Source organism: Bos javanicus, chromosome 10, assembly GCF_032452875.1.
Source record: "Bos javanicus breed banteng chromosome 10, ARS-OSU_banteng_1.0, whole genome shotgun sequence".
NCBI lineage: Eukaryota > Metazoa > Chordata > Mammalia > Artiodactyla > Bovidae > Bos > Bos javanicus.
This window is the reverse complement of record NC_083877.1, coordinates 71,975,766-71,997,137: the sequence shown is the minus strand read 5'-3', so window position 1 is coordinate 71,997,137 and position 21,372 is coordinate 71,975,766. Positions and strand designations below refer to the sequence as shown.

At 40.8% G+C, this 21,372-nt stretch overlaps 1 protein-coding gene across 2 annotated transcripts in view; it reads right to left on the bottom strand.

Moving 5' to 3' along the window:
* The window catches only part of PPM1A (protein phosphatase, Mg2+/Mn2+ dependent 1A), a 50,699-nt gene extending 34,650 nt beyond the window's left edge, over positions 1-16,049 (bottom strand). The window contains exon 1 of one of the 2 annotated variants that reach the window (XM_061429048.1): positions 15,522-16,049. In XM_061429048.1, coding sequence (XP_061285032.1) covers positions 15,522-15,717 — 196 coding nt within the window. In that variant the 5' untranslated portion in view covers positions 15,718-16,049. Of the gene's footprint in view, positions 1-11,348; positions 11,709-15,521 lie in introns of those variants that run through there. The other variant, XM_061429049.1, reaches the window with a different exon arrangement.
* Positions 16,050-21,372: the final 5,323 nt, after the last annotated feature.

Below are 21,372 nucleotides of genomic sequence, written 5' to 3'. Positions count from 1 at the left end.
AGTCTACAAACAAACACTGGAGAGGGTGTGGAGAGAAGGGAAACTCCTACACAGCTGGTAGGAATGTAAATTGGTACAACTACTATGGAGAACAGTATGGAGGTTTCTCTAAAAACTAAAAACAGAACTACCATATGACCTCACAATCCCACTCCTGGGCATATACCTAAAGAAAACCACAATTCAGAAAGTTACGTGCACACCGATGTTCACTGCAGCACTATTTACAATAGCCAGGACATAGAAGCAACCTAAAAATCTCTCAACAGAGGAATGGATAAAGACATAGGCGGGTGGGAGACTGGACCTGACATACACACACTGCTATGTATAAGACAGATAACTCATGAGAACCTACTGTATAGCACAGTGCGCTGTGGTGACCTAAATGGAAAGGAAATCCAAAAAAGAGGGGATATATGCATACATATAGCTGCTTCACTTTGCTGTACAGCAGAAGCTAAACATAGCATTGTAAAGCAACTTATACTATTGTAAAGTAATTAGCCTCCAATTAAAATAAATAAATTTTAAAAAATTAAAGAGAAAAATATAATTATAAAAAAAATTTAAAAGAATTACTATGATTTTATATGGCTTTCTATTTATTTTATTTTGTATAAAAAGGTTTAAAAAGATGACATTATTTGCAGCAACATGAAAAAGACTATATTAAATTTTTTTCAGATTAAAAAAGTTATCTGAAAGTTTCTCAGCTGTTCAGTATCTCTTCATCTTACAGCTTCAATATTTACTTCACTCTTTCAACTAAATAATTACTTAACCTGTCAATAAACTAAATTTCACCCAAATGAATTCTAATACAAAATATTGTTAACTGAGTTAAATATACACTAATTTAAAAGTCCAAATTAAAATCTTAAAAATTAAATTTCAAAAAGCAAATCAAAGTTGACTAATCAAACCAATGAAAACAAGTCAGATAAAGCTCTTATGCTAAATAGTATTTCCATAAAGCTCATGACACAAGTCATTTAGTACCCAAATTACAGTCAGTTTACACAGATATTAGCAGCAGTTTCAATTTCACAAAGTGTGAGACAGAGCTTGCCACTTCTGATGTTTCCTTCATGTTTCATGATTTTTTAATTTATCACCACCTTCCAGACATGCTATGATGTGAATCACACTCTCCATAAGATACTCTTCTTACACTTCTACAAAGCTATGTAGAAATTACTATACAATTTTTTAAAGTAAACTTTGGAAGTACACAATTGCCTGAAGAATACCTAAGCTTAATTAATCAGTGACTTAGAGGATTTAGTGACTATAAAATTAGATACTGAGCTATTTCTACTAAACATTATAGTATAAGCAAAATATTAAATGATTTAGATGGCATAGAGCTATTTAGTTTTTAAAGTTTCCTAAGACTGTTCTGGTATTCACAATCTCAATTTGCCTCATCTGTTAACCATTTTAAATTTCTCAGTTTTGGTTAACTTGTCTAGATATTCAGAAGTGGATTCAATTCCCAGTTTGCTGTTTTTTAATCCTTGCATGTTTGAAGATTCACACACTGGCCCAGAAAACAATAGCTGACTTCCTCAGCCAGTTCAGTACTTTTTCAAAGGAAACATGTCTCTTTTGTTCATAGGTATCAATATTTAGCATTACATAGTGACATCTGATTAATATATGACATCATTATCATGACTTCTCCCTTGTCAACAGCACTAGAAACTGTTTTCTGTCAAGGAAAAGGTATTCTCATAGAAGTTGACCTATAAACAAATTGTATCCTACCATTTCCGTTGTTATTCCACAGAATGCATAGTTCTAATTTACCAGTCAAAAACTTGATTTTCAGATTACTGTTCACTAATGACTTTTAAAAGTTTCTCAACATCATTAGATACACATTCATTACTAAAATGCCACATGAGATATGCTGAAGGAGATAAGAGAAAAGATGTAGTTTTGACTAGAAGCTACAGCCTATACATTCTCTTTCCCTGGGTTGTTATTCATTTGCTCATTCAACATTCATGTATGGGTTTTTTTTTTTTTTTTTAAAAGACTTTTTAAAAAAGATTTTTCTATGTGAGAAGCAAAGTGTAAGGAAATTTAAACTCAAAGGATTAATTTCCGGGAGCCAAGTGTGATTTCAGACAAAAATATCTTGAACTTAGTCTGGGAGTTTTACAGTATAAAATGAATAATCCCATTTGCATTTAAAGAGATCCTTATTCTACTGACTGTAGTACACCAGTACAAGATCACTCTAGATGGCTGACTGGCTGTTAAAGTACTTGCTAACAGTATCAGGAAGTATTTATACAGACAGAGAAAATGAAGATGACATATATGGAGTAACAGAATTAAATTATGGGTTGACCACAAAACACAAGCTGCCACTTCTAAGATCTGCCTCTTGATGTCCAAAACAGCCTTAAAGACTCCTGGCAAAGATAATACTCTACTGCTTTATGAAAAGCAGTAGAAAAGTAAAAAGTAAAAAGCAGTAGCAAAGCAGTAGCTTTATGAAAAGTGAAAATTCTGTTACTATCTATTTATATTCTGAAGCATGACAGAATACTGCAAAAATGTTTTCCAACAGTCTGGTTAAGTTTTGCAATTCTGTTTGTAAAACTAAACACACAAAAACATATATACATTGCCACTCCATGCTTAGCCTCATTGTTAATATTTTCATTACTAAATTTTGTTAACAAAATAAGCAAGCTGCATCTCAAACAGCTGTTGTTGTTGAGTCGCTAAGTCATGTCTGACTCTTTTGTGACCCCATGGACTGTAACCTGCCAGGCTCCTCTGTCCCTGCAACTTCCCTGGCAATAATACTGGAGTGGGTTGCCATTTCCTTCTCTAGGGGATCTTCCTGACCCAGGGATTGAACCCACATCTCCTGCTTGGCAGGTGGATTCATCACCACTGAGCAACCCGGGAAACCTGCATCTCAAATAGACATGCCAAATATGACACAATTTTCTACCACTCATAATCAAAGACAAGGAGCAATGCTAAAAAGCCAAGACATTCAAAGTTGGTAATGAACTATGGTCTTATTCTCTGAGGGAGTACAACAGTTCCTATATAGCATATTTTAATATAAAATAATTAAGCCACATACAGCATGACTCAAAACAAAACAAATAAAAAACCTATTTATCTACATCCCTGCCTGACAAGAGTATTATCACAGATGAACACAAAGCACCAGGCTAAATTTAAACTGGATTATCTGTGACCTATACTGTCTCATAGTCTGCTATATTTCTGGCTCATATTCAATTTTCTTTGTCCTGTGGGTAGGCATGGCAACCTACTCCAGTATTCTTGCCTGGAGAATCCCATGGACAGAGCAGCCTGGCAGGCTATAGTTCACAGGGTCGCAAAGACACGACTGCAGCGACTGAGCACACACACACATGTTCATCAGAAAATGAGCAGGGAGACTACAAAGAATAAATAACCATATATTGAGCGCATATTTAAAACAAATGAAACCTGATCCCTGTTTTCAAGGAATTTACCTTTAATAAACCTTATTACAAAATATTCTATTTATAGTATAATATCTATTATGAGCCCTTGTGTTTAAGACTATCTTCTTAAACTAAGAATTTAATTTGAATAAAGGGCTGATGAAATCATTTATGTCAGTGGGTGTCACAGAAGTGAGCATGAATTAAATAAGCCATAAGACAAAATTATGTATGACGTGTAGTACTAGTTGTATTATAGCTTTAACTTACAAGTGCTTTTTATATAAAAAATTAAATAGTTGTTTTTGATGAAAAGTTCTAAAGGAAGCTGACATGACATGTGATACTGTCGTTTTCAACTCTAGTTTACACTTACACCTCAGACTGTAACTCACAAGATTCACTCTTGTGAATTCACAATTGTCTAAAGTTATTTTCACCAGGAAGCAATGAAACTGCAGTGACACACATATATAATTACTTGAAAAGTCCAAGGACATGTATTTGGCTTCTGTTATTAGCTGTGAAAATTAACCTTTGTCTTAACTTCCTCACCTGTTGATACAAGTAGTAATAGTACAATATCTATCTCATATAGACAGTTATAAAAGATTTAATGAGCTAGTACTTCAAAATGTCTATGATAATAACTGGCATATAAGTGGTCAGTAACATTAGCTCTCATTGTTACAAGCTAATGTCAAAGCCAGAAAAAGAGGCACACAAAGAATCAAATTCGTGATTCTGGTCTCGTTAGTATCATGCTCCAATTAATGGATCTAAGCAATCACAGACTCCTTATATACAATTATCCACTCAAAAAATTCAATAAAGAAAACTGTACTGTCTATTTTCTAAATTCTAGAAACAGTTAACAATTTGATAAAGCTTAAGTTTAGCTTAGAGATTTATATGAATACAGACTATTCATATATTAGCCATTTGTTTAAAAGTCAAAAGTTGATAGTTATTTCCATTTTTACTTATTTAAAAAATATTTTATTTAATTAAAAATTTTTTTTGCTGCACTGGGTCTTCATTGCTTCGGGCTTTTTCTAGTTACTTTTTGCACTGTGCAGGCTTCATTCACTGCAGGGGCTTCTCTTGTCACGGAGCACGAGCTCTGGGCATTCAGGCTCGGTAGCTGTGGCATGTGAACTCAGCAGCTGCAGCCCATGGGCTCTACAGCTTGGGCTCAGTAACCGTGGCACATGGGCTTAGTTGCCCAGCAGCATGTGGGATCTTCCTGAACCCATGTCTCCTGCATTGGTAGGAGGATTCTTAACTACTGGACCACCAGGGAAGTTCCTATCTCCCTTTTTAAACTGATAACATTGTCTAGTTGCTGTGATTCCACAATTCCTTTCTGTTTAAAAGAATGCCTGATTATAATAATTGCAAATATAACTCTGGAAAGGGATGAATGGGATGGCTATGAGTCCTATTTAAACCTCAAAGCCAAAACACAGGAAGGTAAGATGAAATCCTTAGATTCAAAGTCAACATAATTTTCTACACTAACATAACAACTCTGACACCGTTCAGATCTGCACAATCTTCATGCAGTTAAAAATGTAGGTTTCGGGAGTTCCCTGGTGGTCCAGTGGTTAGGACTTGTCTTTTTCACTGCCAGGGCCCAGGTTTAATCCCTGGCTGGGGAACTAAGATCCTGCAAGCCAAGTAATGTGGCAGGAAAAATATATATATATAAGCTCAACCAAAATAATATTTAAAAAGAGAGTGAGAACAGAGTCAGAAATATCTGCCACCAGAAAGCCTGTAACTTCTTCTACCTCTGCTACAGCAATCACACCTACCTCCAGGTAGATTTTGCCTAATAAAAAATACCTGAATGTCCACTATCCACAGGCCCTGTGCCAGGCTTTGGATACAGTAAAGATATTGTATTTTTCCCTTCTGAATTTTATAAGTAAATTGAGCACACAATTGTAATTAAAACACAAATACTTCACAGTAAAGTATATGATTAAAGCTGTACAAATAATAGATGATACTATGGAAGTACAAAGAGAAGAGAAATGAAACATTCTGGAGACCAGGAAAGGTTTTGTGGGGGAGAAAATACTAGAAATGAGCTTTGATAAAGACGAAAACAAAAGCTGGTGAAGGAGGGATAAGAATTCTGAACTATCAATTAGCATGAGCAAAGCTCCGCTGAGAGGGAGAAAGTACAGGGTGTGGCCCAGAGATGGCAGGGGTGCCAGTTTGGTTGAAATAGATCAGTCCTGAGGTCCAACTATGGAGAGTGTCAAAGCCAAACCAAGAATTCTAAACTTAATTCTAGAGGCAAAAGGAAGTTACTAAATATAGAGCAGAGAAATAATGTGATGAAAATAGTATTTTAGGAAAAATTTCGTGATGCTTTAATGAATGGAGGAGAGAGATGCAGTACAAGATGTTAACAGGAAAGACAAGTTTTGAAGTATTAAACATGGTTTGGGTATGAATTAATAAGACCTGAACTGTTCCAATACAATTTTTCAATCTTAAATAACCCAGGACCCACATACAAAGCCTAAATGCCTTTTTTGAAGACTATTTTTTTTGTTTCATAAGAACTGAGTTACTTATGTCTCTCACTCTCTTTTGCATCTTTTCTGTAGTAATACTCCTCTTGCCCATTTCTAATCATGAACCGTTTCCTTTTTAAAACTCTAACCCATGTCCTCCGTCATTTACTGATCATTCTTGTCTGAACATTCACCTTTGCTTTATTACTTACTCTTTATTCTCTATTTAACCATCAACTCCCACCTAATCATTAACCTAATTTATCTCCAGCTTCATATAGTCAAATAAATCTACTCATACGCAACTTTCTTTTCTATTATCTCTTAATTTTTAGTGTACTCATATACGAAGTCTATATGCCCAGAACATTTACAACCTCTTCTAAAGCCTCCACTCAATCTCCTAGTTTGTCTTTCAGGCTCACTGCTAAAGCTATGCTCAAAGACCACCCTCTCATACTCCCATTCCCTCATACATACACCCACTCATACTAAGTTTCTATTCCCCTAAGAATCTCTAGATTTCATATACTCAATAATAGCAGCTACCACTTATTTCTTCACAGTAGAAAACATGTCATGTGCTTTACACGATCATCTCATTTAATCTTCGAGATTACCTAATGACAGAGCTTCCCTGGTAGTCCAGTGGTTAAGAATCTTCCTGACAATGCAGGCGACATGGATTCAGTTCCTGGTCTGGGAAGATCACACATGCTGCAGACACACTACTAAGTCGTGCGCCACAACTACTGAGTCACCATGTACTGCAATTACTGAAGCCCATGTGCCTAAAGCCCATGCTCAGCAACACCGAAGCCACCACAAAGAGAAGCTGGAGCACAGAAACGAGAGTAGCCCCCGCTCACCGCAACTACAGAATGCCAGTGGACAACAGTGAAGACTCAGCGCAGTGAAACAAAGATTACCTAATGAAAAAGGTTTTTCCATTTGACTTTGACAGATGAAGAAAACTGAGGCTTAGAAAAATCAAGTAGCTTGCTGAAGATCACCCCACTAGTAAGTTTCACCATGTTCTCTAGAGCCTTCAATATAGCTCCACTGACTGTATGCACTCAGAAACATTTCCCGAAGTCCTTCATTACAGGTGATCAACTATTTGACAATTAATATTGATTCCATTTCTTAGTCTGAACAATGATAGTTGAACACATAAAACTGTTTATCTCTGTTGACTTTGAAACTTTGGGAATGAGAAAATGATCTTAACTTCTTAAATTTCTATGGAATGTTTTAAAAGGGACTCTTGCACTGGAAGACTTATACTACATAAATTTGTAAGGTTCCTTTTAATTCTAGGAATGTGTATCAGAAGCATAACATTCAGCTTTTCAAATTTTGATTCCTAGGAACAACAAGGATAATCTAACTGGGAAAAGTCTGCTCAGGAGTTTTGTATTTACAGATCTGATTCTGGCACATTACTTACACTCTCTAATCCTACATTTCTTCATCTGCAACACAGAGATAACATCATATGCTTTAGATGGTTGTGGTGAAAATTAAAGCCTCATGCAAATAAATGGTCAATAAATTACAGATTTTATTATTCACTTTCCTATGTATCTAGACGTAGTTTGGTTTCATAGGATTTTAATTCAAATCATATCAGACATGAAAAAAGCCTAGTGACTTTCAATCCATAGCCTAAATATGAATACTACATAAACTAAGAAAATGGAGTCCAGATAAACATATTAAGAAATATAAAAACTGAAACTCCCTTCTTTATCATTTACTCAACAAATGTTTAAAACATCTCTTAATTTATAAACACAGTATCAACAATCCGTGAACACACATTAACATTCATTATCTTTCCCTCAGTTTTCTACAAAAATTCTAAAAACTCTTATCACATTTTAGATAAAGGTATACAGAAGCTCTTAATTACTTTCTCTAGCTCCTTCTACCTACCTCAGCAAAAGAAAAGTTAGGTAAAGATACACAGATAGCTAGGACATCCAAAAGTCAAAATCATCAAGAAATATATTCTAGAGATTCATAATAAAATATAAAATTATTACTTGTGCATAAGAGCAAATTAGGCATTGGAAAGAACAAAAGAAAGAATATAGGTAATCAAACTTGTGATTTTGATATTCAGTTCAGTTCAGTTGCTAAGTCTTGTCCATCTGTTCGCAACCCCATGGACTGCAGCATACCTGGCTTCCCTGTCTATCACCAACTCCTGGAGCTTGCTCAAACTCACGTCCATTGAGTCAGTGATGCCATCCAACCATCTAATCCTCTGTCATCCCCTTCTCCTTCTGATACAGTTTAACCCAAATTACTTTCATATAACACTAGTTAATAATCCCAAGTCAGAAAATTTCCTGGCTAACAGTGAAATAGAAAATGAAGCAATTCAATCTTTAAAAGTTTGTCACCAACATATGAGATGGAAGACAGAACATATTCTGGAATAAAGTTACTAACCAAGGTACAGGAAGGCACAAACTTTTACCTAGTTGCTTCACAATACCTTTTCCTTCCCCTAAGGTCCATATATTTCACAGGGCCACACCTTGTTTTATCTTCTATTTGACTCTTACAGGACTCCACTTGCACAAATATTCTGAAAGGGATGCCTCCTTCCTCTGATTGGGTAAGGATGGAAAGTAGTCAAGAGGACCACTCAGAGTCAGGTGCCCAAGTGTCATTCAGGGGATCATCAAAATATCACCTTACAATTAGTTATTTAATTGTATCTACATGATCACCAACTCACATCTTAAGAGATTAATCCAGCACTCAGGCATGAACATTTCAGGGATAACAAGCTCCCTATGGACATATGTCAGTCTTTAGTTTTAAATTTTCAAACAAATAAGCATTTGCAGTTAAACCAGAATCAGCTACACATGCTATTAGCCATTCTAATAAAGTCTAAGTGCTATGTGAACAAATTCAAAGACTGTATAGGTTTTTTACTAACTGCTTAGCAATATTTACCATGTGAAAATACACTGTACTATAGATTTCTTTGAAAAAACTGCATATTAGAGAACAAATTTTCAAATGAAGGTTTATTAACGAGTCAAGATAAGCAAGACCCAGCTTGAACTGACAGGAAAACCTGCACAATGTGTTCTTAAAATGCCCTTCACATCAAATTACCAAGGGTCCTGTGCTTGTTCAAACCTGTAGGCTCAACCATCCTTTGTCTCTTGTGGAATCTCCATCCGCCTTCCTCCCAAGAGCTTTTCTAGACTTCTCACTCCCAACAGAAAAATCAGCAAAGGCCACCCATAGGAATATCTTTCCTAAATAATAATCACTGACTTAAAATTCTTTCAAGAAAGACACAACCCTGAAAGAAAATCAGTGTCAGAATGCTGAAACATCTAAGTGCCTGGCACATAACAGGCATTGGGTCAAAGCCTATTAAATACACAATGTTGAGAATAAGAAACATTCGATAATCTACCCCTTTGGCTTTGCTGATGTTTGGAACACAACCACGACCAAACAATTCTTGTCTCCTAGAGCAGTGTTTCTTTCAACAGTTTATACTGTACTTATAGACATCAATTTTGTTCTTCAAACTAAAATATAAACCACTTTTATATGTTAACACACACACATCACATAAATAGAAATTCTGATGACTCAAGTATTCGACCATCCTATTTCTCAAATATATACTGAAGTTTACCAGTCTTAATATACCTCTCCCATAAAATAATTACTTCACTGATGTGAAAAATATCTAGTGATATCTAATCAAAAATGTCTTAACTTCTATGTGCAGTTCATTATAGTTTCCAAAATGTAGTATAGCTGTACCTTGCAGGTTAAAAGTAATCATCACTTTATGATTGAATGTTTAACAGATACTTTTGAGTTACACGTAAGAACAGACCTAAAACATCAAACAAGAAATGTTACTTTGTGCTTCAAATTGTCAAAAGAAACAAAATCAATCAATAAAATCAAAAGAAACAAAATACACTTAACAAAACACGGAGTGGGGTGGGTCACTATTGCCCTAGTCAGTTCCCTAATCTCTAAAGAGTTACAGAACCACAGACTTTGGAAAAGGCCCAATATGTAAAAAGATAAAAACATTAAAGTGAAATTGTCCGAGTTAAAGAGCAGGTGGGGAGCACTCCCTGCTGAACTCTTGAGAGTTCTGGAACTCCTAAGGCTCAGAAGAGCACTGTTAAAAATCTGATTCTGTTCAGAGTTCTTTGCACCTAAAAAGTGGTTGCGTTTAAAACCCCAACGTGCAAGCTTGAAAAGATTAAACCTTTTCCTCGGAAAAACTTTTTTAAAATTTCTAATTTCCTTTAGTAATGTCAAAATCATCTACTCCGGGAAAACAAAAACCACCTCCCATGGGTTTTTACATCTCCCATACTCTTCCAGTCACTTCTTAAGATGCATTCGGCTTATTACTCCAATCAGAAGAAAATTTAGAGTTGGGAGTGGGGTGGTGGGCGAATAGACTTCCTGGCTTGCACAACTTAAGTATGACCTTTGTGGATTTTTAAGCACCGCGGTACGGGGGTGGGGTGGGGGGGGGGGGGGTGCGGGAAACAAACCTCAGGTGATGAGATTTTCAAAACATATCTAAAACTGCGGTTGGCAAAGGCTCTCCACAGCCAGCTGTCCTTCAAGAAAATACTTAACATGTACAAGCAGAGCAGAACCACACCTCAACTAAACTCTAGCATTAGGAACTTTTATACGGTTAAAAAGATAAATCAGTTCGATTTACTTCAATGGATTTGTTCGATGCCTAAATAATGAATGAACTGGAGGCATCACTGACTTGAGTTCTGAAAGAACCTCACTCTCAGCACGGTCTCCATAAAAACCTGAAGCAAATTCCCCCAAATTTAGTGTTTCGAAGCCAAGTCCGGTCCGAAGGAAGCCTCTCCCCGCTTCTATCTCTCGGCCTCGCTCCAAGGGTTGGAGCCCAGGCGGGTGGAGGGGCCGGACGCCCCCTCCCCGCTCGGGAAAAGTTCCGCCGGCTGCTCTCGGGACAGGCCGGGCCGCGGGCCTCGTCCGCGTCGCCGCTACTAACATCGAGCCGGGCCTGTGCGGCCGGAGGGTCGCGACCCCTCCCCCGGCCGCCGCCACAAACGCCCCGCCCCCGCCTCCCCGCCACCGCCCTCGCGGAGCGTTAACCCCTCGCCGCCCGCCGCCGGGCTCCGGGGAGGAGGCCGGGCCAGGGGGTGGAGTTGTCGCGTCTCCTCCCGGGAGCGCCCGGGCAGACGCCCGGCTTGTTTACAGGCCCCAGGCCCCAGGCCTGGCCACCGCCGCGCAGGCCCACGCCGCCCTCCCTCCCGCCCGCCGTCGGCCCGAGCGTCGCGCTTACCCGGAGCAGCCGCGGACGGGCAAGTCCCTGGTCCGCCGAGGCGGCGGCGGCGACGGCGGCCGGGGAGGGGGCGGGAGGGGGGTCACCGCGGCGGCGGCCGGCCAGATCAGGCCGGGGAGGGGGCGGAGGAGGGGAGGAGCCGGGCTGCGTCCGGGCCCCCGGCTCTCGGCGCCCTCGCGGCTCAGATCATCCGGGCGTTGGAGCGGGAGGCGGAGAGCGGGTCCGGGAGGAGGAAGAGCCGAAGAGTCATAGCTTTCGCGCCCCACCTGCCTGGCGCCCCCCACCCCCCCCTCCCCAACCACCGGTTCCCGAGCTGCAGCCGCCGGAGCACCCGAAGCTGCAAGCCGGGCGGGCGCCGAGACCACAGCTCCCTCCCTCCCGCGCGCGCTCCCGCCCCTAGCGCCGCCACCGCCGCCGCCTCGAGCGCGTCCCCGCGCAGGCGCGCTCTCGACGGCGCCGTGCTGCCCTTCCCCCACGCCTCCGACTGCCCCGCCCCGCCCCACCCCTCCCCGTCGGCTCAGCCCTCGCTACAGATGCGGCGCGGTGGAGCAGCTGGAGAGACCCGGATGTCGTTGGGCAGGAACCGCAGCGCCGGGCGGCAAGCGGGCGGGGGGGAGGGGGGAGGGGGGCGGGGGGCGGGGGGAGGGGGCGGGCGCAGATGACGTCACTGCCCTACCCGGTATCTTTCGCCGCAGTCGGCTTGCTACCCCGGCCTCAGACCGAGGCTTAAGGGAGCATCGCGAATCCCGGATCGGAACCGGAACCGGGGCCTTAATCCCCCGGCGCTGGGTTGGACGGAGTGTGCGATTGTTAGGAGCCCCAGGAATCGAGATGCCCTCCAAGCCTGGCAGCCTGCCGACGGGAACTCAGACGCTCCCCAGGGGCATCCCGGCCTCCCGGCGCGGCGCTACCATCTGTCTGCAAATACACAAACCGCTCCCTGCTTAGGCGCAGTCCACAGAAGCCGGAGGACAACCCCGTGCTTTCGACTTCTCTCGGGCACGATCGCGGCCTGGTCGAGGCCTGGCTGCTGCGGCTCAAAAGTTAACTCGGTGTCAGGCCGCCGCCAGACCCCCTCCTCCAAGGCTCCACGCCTCCAGAGCCACCCTACCCCCAAGGGACCCTTGGAGACACTCGCAGGTACCCCAGGCACACCTCACATCTCGAAGGGCAACTACCCCTACACCGTACTGCCATCCACCCACATGCGAGTGCAACTGATACACACACGAGGCACATGCTCTGAGTTTCTGCCCGGTTTCCAGTCTGTAGCTCGTGAGGTTCCACATTGTATTTATTTGCACTTGTTAGACAGTCACGTGATTCTGTCACTGAGGACTTCCAACGACCTCCAGTGAGGTTAAAGAAAGGAAAGATATTTCAAATTCCGGAAGACAATAAAAAAGTAACAGCTGCTTATATTAAGAGTTGGAGATCTGCTAAACCTAGTTGAAACTGAAAGTTCAGGTGACCAAAATCCAGCTCAGCTAGCTAGACCACGGAAAACCGGACCCACGCTGTTTGCAGACGCTGGGGATAGAATGACAAACCCTAGGCGGCCAATGAATCAGAACTGAGGAGCAGTACATCACCAGCAGGGTCTCCTATTGGCTGGGGTGTCCTTCCTTTCTCTTGTCAGAGACTTAACCTGTTCGGAGATTCGACCTACACCACATTTGCAGGAACAGAAGTTTAAAGATATGAGATTTAAAATTTTTTAAAGATTTGAGATTTTAAAAAAGATAGATTTGAGATCTGAGATTTAAAAAGATGCTCTGGTAAATACAAAGAAAAACTAAACACTTCATTATTAGAGGCAGGTACTTTAAAAAGAACAACTGAAAATATTATCCAAATAGTGTTCTGGCGGATAAGGTAAATTTGTGATGGGGCCTCTCTATTTTATCCCAGGAGCTTGTACCCTACTTTGTATCTCCTAAAATACAAGTGTTTAGTTTGTATCTCCTAAAACCACTTTGTTGCTCCAATTCTTAGATCAAAAGCAACCCATTTATTCTGTCCCTGTCATTTAGCTTAGGCTTCCCTGGTGGCTCAGCTGGTAAAGAATCCTCCTACAATGCCAGAGACTTGGGTTCTATCCCTGAGTTGGGAAGATCCCCTGGAGAAAGGAACCGATACCCACTCCAGTATTCTGGCCTGAAGAATTCCATGGACTTAACAGTCGCAAAGAGTCAGACACGACTGAGAGACTTTAACATGAAGTAAAGTGAAGTCGCTCAGTCGTGCCTGACTCTTAGCGACCCCATGGACAGTAGCCTGCACCAAGCTCCTCTGTCCAAGGGATTTTCTAGGCAAGAGTACTGGACTGGGTTGCCGTTGTGGCTCAGCTGGTAAAGAATCCGCCTGCAATATGGGAGACCTGGGTTGGGAAGATCCCCTGGAGAAGGGAAAGGCTACCCACTCCAGTACCTGCCCTGGAGAATTCCATGGGCTGTATAGTCCATGGGGTTGCAAAGAGTCAGACATGACTGAGTGACTTTCACATAGCTGCTGTAAAAGCTGTCTGGAGTTTTTTCAACATTTTTGGGAAGATTCTGTTCCTTTCACTTTCAGGTGTGGGACCTAATAACAGTATCAAACAATATCACCCAAAGATCACTGGCAGGCCACTTCTTCAAGGAACTTCAGTGTTATTCTACCAAGTATCTTTGGGGTTAGGATTTCTCAGAGTAAGATGAAGATAGGATCATTTCCAGGTATACAAAGTAAAAATAAAGTTCACTTATATATTTGGTCCCAGTATTATCTGAGGATATATTTCCTAATTAATTCTCCCCACATTTGCTAAAAGAAAATAGAAGGAAATTAGATCAAATATCTTTGAAATTGTACCTAATTGGAATCCATAATGCTTCAGGCATGGATTGCTAACATCCATGCTAACATCCACATGCTCACAGCATGAGTAGCATGCTAGTGGACTCATTACCATTCTAAAATGGAAAGCCCATGTGCCTACCCCTATTTGGAGCACCCTTATAAAACACATTTTCTTATTCACAAGACAGAACCTGGGTCACCAGCGGCACTGTTGAACTATAAAGAGCTCGAAGGTCTTGCCTGTCATTCTGCTTCCTTCCTTTAGGCTTCCACATCTTTCTTCTCTCTGTTCTACACTTATAGAAGAATCTGAGTCAATTATAACGGAAGAGGTAGAAAAATAGGAAATATGAGCATAAATAATTTTTTAAGGAGTCTGTAGTGTACCATAGACTGCCAGTCAAGCTGCACCTTCCCACTATTTCTTATTTCTGAATACAGTTTGCAGGAACATTCAGGTATTGAAGGTATTCATGAGGAAACTCATAGGTTGTAAGATTAACAGTTTAGAATTTGGAAGAAAGATATCTTAATATGATCTAAATAAATGTTTAGATGTGCTTGATGTTAAATGTTAAATGTGCTTGATATAATAGCCTCTTCCTTATTATTAATGTTATACTACATTTTATATTCCCTAAATATTGTACTAAATATTCCCTAAATATTATGCTAAGGGTAAACAAAATTAAACTATTAGAAGAGGGGAAAGTGACATTGAAAAAAGAAGGTTAAAATTTTCTTCTCTTTTCAACTATAAGGCTTTGCTTGGGCCTCCTACACACATTTGGGATGTTCATAGTCAGTTTTGGCAAAACATCAGTAAGAATATATTGCCCTAATCGTACTTTGGTAATTTTTACAGGTATATTGTAAAACTGTTCTACTCTGCTTCAGAAATCTGTTTGTATTTCAGTTACCAAAGAGGAAGGTGATTTTCTGAAAGGTTAGTTTTCAAGTCCTGGATTTAACTGTCTGCCATTAGACTAGTAACTGAGAGGCTTGGGGATGAGGACAGGCAGTGATGAATTGGAAGCTTACTCTGGTCAGCAGTACTCCTGTCTTTTCCTCCATAATCAGGATTTTTTCTTAAGGTCTACATTTTTTGTAAAGCCAAATTACTATTGTGAATCCATCCAAGATAGTCACCTAAGACAGCCTGGCTTGGGCTTCTCGAAATGATCTCAGTGATGTAAGTAGTCCCTCAGGTGAGGACCTGTGAACCCCTCAGCCGAATCATCCATCCGTTCACACTGAGGCCAGTCACTACCCAAGAGCCGCAAAGCCAAGCAGAACATACACTCAACATGCTTCCTCCTCCTCCTTCACTACCTGTTGCACGTATTTTTCTCACAGATATCCTCTTCTTATGTCCTCCTCTTCTCTCTTTTCTCCTTCTTATTCTCTCTTTCTTCTGTTCTCTTCTTGTCTCCTTTGCTCTTCTTTTTTTCATTTTTCTTTTCTCACTTTTCCTGAGCCTAGTAGAAATTACAGTTTCTGCTACCCACTTTCTGCTGAAGAAATACATATGAGCTGCTAGGCCCCTATACTAATTTTGTTGGGAGGGATGAACCCCCCTTACCTGACCCTCCTTGCTCCATCCTCTCTGACCATAGCAGGTCATGAAAATCAGCTGTTTAAAGGACAGTCACAGAATGAACAGGATTAGAGAATCTTGTCCTGTATGACATCACTGAGGTGGCCCCACTGGGGTGGGGCAGACAGGAGCTTCAGGTTGGAGCTGCCATTGTGGCTACTCCTGGACCCTAGAGAAATGTGGCCACTGGGAGTGTCACAGGTCAAGCCCTGGCTAGTCTTTAGGGTAGGATGTTGCCTTAAGAGACTGTAGGTGGCCCCAGCCCCACACCATCGATGTGGACCTTATTAGACAAGTTCATCTGTTCAGTAGCTGCCTATTATGTGCTAGGCACTGTGCTGGATACTAGGGGTAGTTTATGACATCAGTGAGCAAAACTCTCAGCCCCAAGCAGCTGATGTTATAATGAAAGATATAGACAAAGAAGTAAACAAATGAACAAGGAAATTACAGGTTGTGATCAGTGCTGTGAAGGAAATAAGTAAGGAAATAGACTGGCGAGAGGACTTGAAACAAGTATACAGGGAAGACCTTTCTAAGAAGGCAGGATTCAAGCTGAAGGATGAGGAGTCAGCTTTGTAATCAACCAGGGAAGAGCTTTCCAGGCTGAAAGATCGCCAGAAACCAAGGGCCTGATGTGGGAAAGGGCTTGAGAGAATAGTTGTCTGCAGACCAAAGAGAAGTTCAGAATGCTCAGGCAAATATTTTATAAAGTTGCTCAAGTTTAGAATTATAACTTAAAATATTTGAGATACTTAATCCAGTTTACAGCTAGGAAACCACATTGAGTAGAGGGGCACAATTCATACAAAATAACTTGCTGAATTGATCTAGTCCCAAAAGGCAAAGCAGCTTTGAGAAATCAAAATTAAAAATCAAAGGACTTTTATTCAGCTATTGAAATTAAGAAGCATTCTGCAATACCATAAAGAGGTCCCTTCAAACTGTCCAACGGGAGCTAGAAATGAGTAAACTAAAGTTTAGAAAAAAATGTTTTTCTCCCAGTTTAGATAGCTATTCTTAATAAGACTTAACAAAAATTTGGACTTCTTGAGAACAATTTTTCCAGGAGTTTACTGTCTGTTGTGGGCATTGCAGAAGATCTCACACTAAAGCATACTTTTGAAAGCTGCACATATTTTGGAAGAGAAGGGGATGACAGAGGATGAGATAGTTGGATGGCATCACTGACTCGATGGAAATGAGTTTGAGCAAGCTCCAGGAGTTGGTGATGGAAAGGGAAGCCTGGCATGCTGCAGTCCATGAGGTCGCAAAGAGCTGGACACGACTGAGCAACTGAACTGAACTGAACAATGAATGCCTAGTTGAAAACTAGTGATGGAATGACCGTCATAATAAAGATTTTTTTTTCTGTATCTGACTCTACAGTTTACAAAGCCCTGTCACTTAGACCAGCCAATTTTATCATCAAAATAACCCTTGGGCAAGGCAAGAACTGCTCTCATCCTTTACAGAAGAGAAAACTGAGGATCAGAGAGCTAGCTAGCAATTGCCCAAGGTCATCAAAAGTAGTGACTGGTACCCAGGTTTTCCCTTGTATCCTATAGACCAACCCTAGCTTTTATATGTAGTAATAAAAGTAGTCAGGAGAGTCAGGGGTAGAAAGAGCATGGACTTAGAGTCAACGATGGTGTTCAAAACTGGTTTATACTATCTCCTGAGAGCAGAGTGTTAAATTTCTAGGAATTTTGCCAGTTTGTTAAACACAGCCACTGTTAAAAATTAAATTATATAAACCTCCAATTATATTTTAAACAAAGATGATATATGGTATTGAAACAAACTCACAGGTATAAAAAACAAACTTATGGTTACCAAGGGGGGAAGGGGATAGAGGGATAAATTAGGAGTTTGGGATAAACATACACACACTACTATGTATAAAAATAGATAACCAACAAGGACCTATTGTACAGAACAGGAAACTATATTCAGTATCTTATAATCTATAAGGGAAAAATATCTGAAAAAATATGCATATGTATGTGTTTATACATATCTATAACTGAATTACTTTGCTGTACACATGAAACGAACACATTGTAAATCAACTATACTTCTTATCTAAAATAAGAAAAAGATAATATATATTAGAAACATATATTTTAAAATATCTAAATACATGCTGCTATTATCTCTGCTCTTGAGGTACTTACGTGTATTGTGCCTGAATGGTAGAAATACTCTATGATGTGTTACTGCACATCTCTTCCCAATGCCACATTCAGTGACTTCACTTTGGGAGCTTGAAACTGGCCGTGGAGGGAGCATTTACATGATGGCAATCGGCAAATGCCACAAATCAAGAACTGACATTGCTTTGTTGATGGTCTAGATAGAAGAAAGTGACAGAGGAACTGTTAATAATGCAAATTAAATGTAAAAAGCATGTTGCTAAAGCTGTTAGGTGGTGAATGGCACAAGAACATTCAACTCAGCAAAGAAGTCATATTGTTGGTGAATAAGTTCCCATATACATCTTTATTGTGTCACTTTTATCTTAGATGAAAATATTAAGGGGACGACAGAGGATGAGATGGTTGGATGGCATCACCTACTTGATGGACTTGTGTCTGAGCAAGCTCCAGGAGTTGGTAATGGACAGGGAAGCCTGGCATGCTGCAGTCCATGGAGTTGCAGAGTCAGACACAACTGAGCAACTGAACTGAACTGACTGATGTCAGAACTACATTTGGGTGGTCTATAGGATACAAGGGAGAGCTGGTTGTTAAACATTTACCAGCATACCACTGGGTCTGCTGCACTATGCCAGCTGGGCCACTTACAGATTTGGTGACCTTAAGCTTGTCACTTACACTATTAGCCTTGGTTTCATTCTTCACAGAATACTTCCTCTCAGGATGTATTGTGATATTTAAAACAGATGAGGTGCTCTTGACCACCACACCCTTCTTCCTCCTCCTTGGCAGATCCTTCTCTCACTAGAGTTTGTATATAGATACATTCGTTCTCAGTCTCCCTTGCAGCCTAGGGCAGCACCCCAGCCTGTATGTCAGCGCACACTGCTATATTTCAAATAGGTTACAGATATGACAAGGTATTGATCCCTTAAGCCTTCAGAACATTTGAGTGAGGCTCAGCTGCTGAAACCTGAGATGGTCCCATCTGGCTAAAAGCAATTCTACTCAGGCACTCTCTATGTCATAAAAACATTGCTTTATTTATTTCTGTCACTGTAAAAAGAGTTGGGTAGCGCTGCCTTAAGGCAGGGATTCTGACCAATGGAACCTGAGGAAAAGTCTTGGGGGGATGGATCTCAGACTGATTTTCCTCCCTAATAAAAAGAGTCACACAAGAGAAAGTACCCTTAGGTGTGTTGTTATCTCTATAGGTGAGCCTGGAACCTCTGGGCTGTCTTGTAAAGGACCAACTGATGAGAAGGGGAATGATGGCAAAAGTCTGAATGCTACACCCTGTTGAGCCGTTGAGCCATCACAGCAGTTGCATACTATAAACTTACACTTAAGGGGAATATTAATTTTCCTCCTTGTTTAAGCCACTTTTCTTTTGTATTTGGGGTTTCTTCGGCAGCTTGTAGCTAAAGGGCTTCCCACATGGTGCTAGTGGTAAAGAACCTGCCTGTCAATACAGGAGATGCAAGAGACGCGGGTTCGATCACTGGGTTGGGAAGATCCCTTGGAGGAGGGCATGGCAACCCACTCCAGTATTCTTGCCTGGAGAATCCCATGGACAGAGGAACCTGGCAGGCTACAGTCCATGGGGTTGCAAAGAGTCAGACAAGACTGAGGCAACTTAGCATGCATGCATCAGAGCTAAAAGCACAAGCACCCAAATACTCTAGAAGAGGTGGTACATCCCCAACACACAGTGAGTGTTCAGTAAGGTTGTCTAATAACCAGACTGAATCCTTAGCCTATAGAAAAAGCATGGTCAGCTGTAAACTTATTCTCTAAACATTTGAGGGATTTGTTCACTACTTACGGTTCACCTTTAAAGTTTATCTTGATTCTTGCTTAAACATGCATTAAATTGGGTACTAAAAGCAGTAATAGAAAAATGAAGTCATTTAAAGCTTGAGGGCAACTGGACACAGAGATGTTGATATGAATTTTCTTTTCTTGAAGGATCTTGGAAACTAGAGCTCAGTTGCCTGAAAGATGACATAATCCTTTCATGTTCTGCAGAGCAGTCCTAGAACCAGTGCTTGGGAATTACAGAGAAGACAATTTTAGCTCAGTATCAGGGGAATAAATTTGGCTTTGTTGAACAGTTCAGTCACTCAGTCGTGTCCGACTCTTTGGGACCCCATGGACTGCAGTGCCCAGGCTCCTCAGTCCTCTATTATCTCTCAGAATTTGCTCAAATTCATGTACATTGAGTCGGTGATGCCATCCAACCATCTTATCCTCTGTCATCCCCTTCTCCTTCTGCCTTCAATTTTTACCAGCATCAGGGTCTTTTCCAAAGAGTCAGCTTTTCACATCAGGTAGCCAAAGTATTGGAGCTTCAGCTTCAGCATCAGTCCTTTCAATGAATATTCAGGATTGATTTCCTTTAGGATTGACTGATTTGATCTCCTTGCAGTCCATGGGACTCTCAGGAAGAGTGTTCTCCAACACCACAGTTCAAAAGCGTTAATTCTTCGGTGCTCAACCTTCATTATGCTACAACTCTCACATCTGTACATGACTACTGGAAAAACCATAGCTTTGCCAACCTTTGTTGGCAAAGTGATGTCTCTGATTTTTAATACACTGTCTAGGTTTTCCATAGCTTTCCTTCCAAGGAGCAAGTGTCTTTTAATTTCATGGCTTCAGTCACCTTCATCAGTGATTTTGGAACCCAAGAAAATAAACTCTGCACTGCTTCTACTTTTTTGGGGAAAAAAAGTGGCTTCTATTTGCCATGAAGGGACTGGATGCCATGATCTTAGTTTTTTGAATGTTGAGTTTCAAGCCAGCTTTTTCACTCTCTTTTGCCCTCATCAAGAGGATCTTTAATTCCTCTTCACTTTCTGCCATTAGAGTGGTATCATCTGCATATATAAGGTTGTTGATATTTCTCCTGTCAATCTTGATTCCAGCTTGTGATTCATCCAGCCTGGCATTTTACGTGATGTATTCTGCATATAAGTTAAGTAAACAGAGTGACAATATATAGCCTTGATGTGCTCCTTTCCCAAATTCAAACCAGTCAGTTTTCCAGTTCTAACTGTTGCTTCTTGACCTGCATACAGATCTTGGCCTAGAATGTGCCAAACTCCATACAAGGCCTCCTTATGAGTGTTATTTAATTCTCAGAATAACTTTGCAAAGGAGATACCTTTTGTCCATTTTATAAAAGAGGAAACTATGGCTAAGAAAAGTGATTGTTTACAGACCTAGGACCCTCTAATTCCACAGGGCTGCTTTTTTTTGTTACAGAAGCAGACTGGGCCTTCTCCTTGAGGTCCTTTCCATTGCATTTTCTTATCCAGGAAAACAGAACAATTTCAACAATGATGTTCTAATTGAAGATGTCTTGGTGAGATGGGAGAGGAGTTATATTGCGTGTTACATGGCAAAATATTTCCAAGTTCCATGA